General features: G+C 68.6%; 1 protein-coding gene across 1 annotated transcript in view; it reads left to right on the top strand.

Moving 5' to 3' along the window:
* Positions 1 to 3,360, top strand: part of NCKAP5L (NCK associated protein 5 like) — a 6,991-nt gene extending 3,631 nt beyond the window's left edge. Inside the window, exons 6-11 of the mRNA XM_025212404.1 lie at positions 4 to 870; positions 1,134 to 1,296; positions 1,379 to 1,457; positions 1,725 to 2,009; positions 2,113 to 2,264; positions 2,390 to 3,360. Of these exons, the coding sequence (XP_025068189.1) occupies positions 4 to 870; positions 1,134 to 1,296; positions 1,379 to 1,457; positions 1,725 to 2,009; positions 2,113 to 2,264; positions 2,390 to 2,635 (1,792 nt within the window). The 3' untranslated portion in view covers positions 2,636 to 3,360. The remainder of the gene's footprint in view (positions 1 to 3; positions 871 to 1,133; positions 1,297 to 1,378; positions 1,458 to 1,724; positions 2,010 to 2,112; positions 2,265 to 2,389) is intronic.
* The last annotated feature ends 224 nt before the right edge of the window (positions 3,361 to 3,584 follow it).

Here is a 3,584-nt window from a genome sequence, read left to right as displayed (position 1 = left end):
TAGCGAGGACGCAGCTGAGCCCCGGGTGTCAGCACGGGTGGGCGGCAGCCTCAAGCACCAGGAGCACGGCCCCAGCGCAGAGCTCCCAGCGCGCTGCTACCTCTCCGGCTCCGTGGGCTCACGGCTGGAGGCTGAGGCCTGCTCTGGCAAGCACCACATCACCAAGACACGCCCGCTGGCTACGGGGTGTCCGGCAGGGCCCCCGCCTGGTGCCAGGAACCCACCCCGGGCACCCCCGGCACCCCCAGGAAAGAGCACCAAGAGCCCCCATGGGAAGCCCACCAAGCTGCCATCAAAGTCGCCCACCAAAGCCGGGGCAGGCAAGACCGCGGTGCCACGCCCACCCACAGAGGAGGTTCCAACGGGCCCCGAGCGCAGAGCCCCTGAGGGTCCTGGTGGGCCGGGGCCACCCTCGGCCATCGAGGAGAAGGTGATGAAGGGCATTGAGGAGAATGTGCTGCGACTGCAGGGGCAGGATCGGGGGCCGGTGCCCGAGGTGAAACAGAAGGACTCCCGTGGCCTGGCCAGTTGGTTTGGGCTACGCAAGAGCAAGCTGCCAGCGCTGAGCCGGCGGCCAGAGCCTGGCAAGGCCAAGGAGGAGCGGCGGGAGCGGGGGCCGGGTGCCACACCGCTGCGCCGTGAGGTCCGGCTGGCTGCCCGCAAGCTGGAGGCCGAGAGCCTCAACATCTCCAAGCTGATGGAAAAGGCGGAGGACTTGCGCAAGGCACTGGAGCAAGAGAAGGCTTACCTCCATGGGCTGGCTCGCGACCGCGCGCGGCCCCATGGGCGCCGCGAGCCCACACCCAGCGAGCTGCAGGCCCTGTACCGCGAGGTCACAGCCCAGGACTTCATGCAGCAGCTGCTCGACAGGTAGTGGGGCTGGGGCTGGGGTTGGATGGGGCTGGTCCCTGGTGTTTGGTGCAGGAGCAGCGTGTGTATGAATGTGCTGCAGGCCCGGGTGCCCAGGCTCCTGGGTTCTCTCTTGGGCTGCAATGGCCTCTGTGCCCCCGGCTGCTCCCCGCTAGGGGCTGCCATGATCCCCACTCTGGCCTGAGCAGCACACAGGGTCTCGGGGTAAGGGGCCAGGAGCCCCATGTCCCTAGCTGGGGGCTCACTCCACCTGCTGCCCGCAGGGTGGACGGGAAGGAGACGTCTCTCGACAGCCGGCTAGAGCAGAAGAATGAGCTGCTGGAGCTGCAGAGGATCCCACATGACGCCAAAGACCCCCGTCTCTTCCGGCCCCCCCGCAATGGCATCGTCGGCCACCTCCGCAGCTGCGAGGAGCCCCCCGAGAAGGTGGGCAGTGCCCCTACTGCGGGTGGGGTGGCACATGGCCCCTGGTGCCCACTCACCGCCCCCCCATCTCCTCTGGCTGCAGGTCCCAGATTTGAGCCTCAGGGAGGGTCTCCCGCCAGATGACAGCCTAGCCGAGGCTGTGACCGCCCAGCACTTCCCAGGTGACCCCGGGGGCATCTTGGCACAGGGGCCCTGGGATGGTTCGGCCCGATTGAGCGCACAGGGAAGGAGTGGGGAGATTTGGGGACCAGGTTTGGGTTCTCCCCCAGTGATGGGTCTCGTGGCCCTGGGGATGTTGGGACTCTTGGGTTTGTCCCCACCCTGGGAGGGGTCTTCCCCAGTGCAAGGGAGAGGCTGGTCCTGGGGGGCGCTGATGGATCCGGGAGTAGGGGGCTGTGTATTTAACTCCCCCGTCCCTGTCCCCCCAGCATGTGGCTCCCTGACGCGGACACTGGACAGTGGCATTGGCACCTTCCCCCCACCTGACTACTGCAGCGGGGTGCCCAGCAAACCGCCCCCCAAGCCCAAGTCACGGTCAGACACACCGCCGGGCACGGCCCCGGGGCGGCCCCCGGCCAGCACCAAGGTGCCCCGCAAGGCCCGGACGCTGGAGAGGGAGGTGCCCAGCCTGGAGGACGTGCCGGGGCCCCCCGGGGTCCCCCCCAGCACCGCACCACCTCCCAGCCTGCGCGGCCACCGGGTCTGCCATGAAGGTGGGTGCCTGGGGCGTGCTCGGTGCCTGTCTGCTCCCTGCAAGGGGTGTGACCCCCATCCCTCTCCCTGCCGTCCCAGCCTCTAACCACGGTCTCCCTCCAGCCACAGAGCCCCACTCTGAACTGGGGAAGCCGCGCCGAGCCCAGCAAGGCAGGAACTGGACCTTCCCCAACATCCGGGCCAGCGGGGGCCCCGCAGCCGACCCCTTCCTGTGCACCCCCGGGGACCTGGCTGGACTGCGCGGGCCAGCGGGGGTAAGAGCACAAGGATGTTGCTTTTGGCACCGCGGGTCATTAAAGTGCGAGACTCGTTACTGTGTGGGACTTGGGGCTACCCGCATGGCGGCAGCTGGGGGCTCACGGCACATCTCTCCCCGCAGGGCTCTGCACGCAGCACAACGGCAAGGAAGCGGGCAGCCTCGGAGGGGCCCCCACCCCTACCCCCGCCCTCCCTGGCACTCAGTGCCAGCAGCAGCCGGACGCCCAGTGCCTCGGACGTGGGCGAGGAAGGCAGCACGGAGGCCGGATCCCGGGACACGGGGCAGGGCCCAGCCGGGCTGGAGAACTCGGAGTCGCTCAGCGACTCGCTCTACGACAGCCTCTCGTCCTGCGGGAGCCAGGGCTAGGTCCAGGGCCGGACTGAGGGCCCCTGGATGCTGCGCCCCATGGGACCAGGCAGGATTGGGGCTCTCTGCTCTGCCCTGCCCCCTTCCAGACCAAATCCTGCACGGGCCCCAGCGCCTGACACAGGATGTCTTCCACCCCCACCGCTGCGAAGCCAGGCCGTGCCCACCCCCTCCAGCCAGGGGCAGCCGCAGGGTGGTGAAGCCACGGGCCCAGGGACAGGGCAACAAGCTGGCTTGGCTTCCCCCTTGCTTCCCCGCAGCGGGGGCCGTGCAGGCAGGCTGGGACCACAGCAGTGCTGCCGCGCAGGCCTCTGGAGCTGGGGCGCTCAGCTGTGTGGCATGAGCCCTGCATTGCACCCGGCTGAGGGGACTCTGGGCTGCCTCCCAGCTGGAGGCAGGAGCAGATCGGGGCCCTGGCTCCAGGGTGCTGTCGGCACGGCAGCTCCAAGCTCCTTCCTGCGCGGGTCCCCGGGGGCTCACAAAAGCCCCCTCCCCTGCTGCTGCTGCAGGGCCTGCGCCTGGCTCCGGCTGCATCCCACGGGCTTGGCGCTCTCTGGTGCTATCTAAAGTGTACAGACCCCCCCAGTCCCCTCCCCGCTTGGGGCATCCGATTCCTCCCGGTTCTGATTTTATTTATATAAGTTATTGTGCTCCCGCTCTGTCGCCTGCCCCCCCCCCAATCAATAAAAAGTCAAGAGCAGAGATGCCTCGCCTGGTTGCTATGCTGGGTCCACGGGGAGAGCATGGGCCCTGCTCTGGTTGCTGCTGGCATCTGATGGGAGGAGCAGCATCTGGCTGTCCCTGGCCCCAGTCCAGCTGGGGTGGGGGGTAAGTTCAGGGCTGGTGCAGGGAGAGGACAGATGGGTTGGGTGGGGTGAGCCGGGGCAACTGCCGGTGAGGCAGGGGGCCAGTGGGGCCGGGTGGGGGGAGCTTTGCAGGGTCTGTGCCC

This window comes from Alligator sinensis, unplaced genomic scaffold, assembly GCF_000455745.1.
Source record: "Alligator sinensis unplaced genomic scaffold, ASM45574v1 scaffold1329_1, whole genome shotgun sequence".
Classification (NCBI taxonomy): Eukaryota; Metazoa; Chordata; order Crocodylia; family Alligatoridae; genus Alligator; species Alligator sinensis.
The sequence above is the reverse complement of the archived record's forward strand: the minus strand, read 5'-3'. Positions and strand labels throughout refer to the sequence as shown.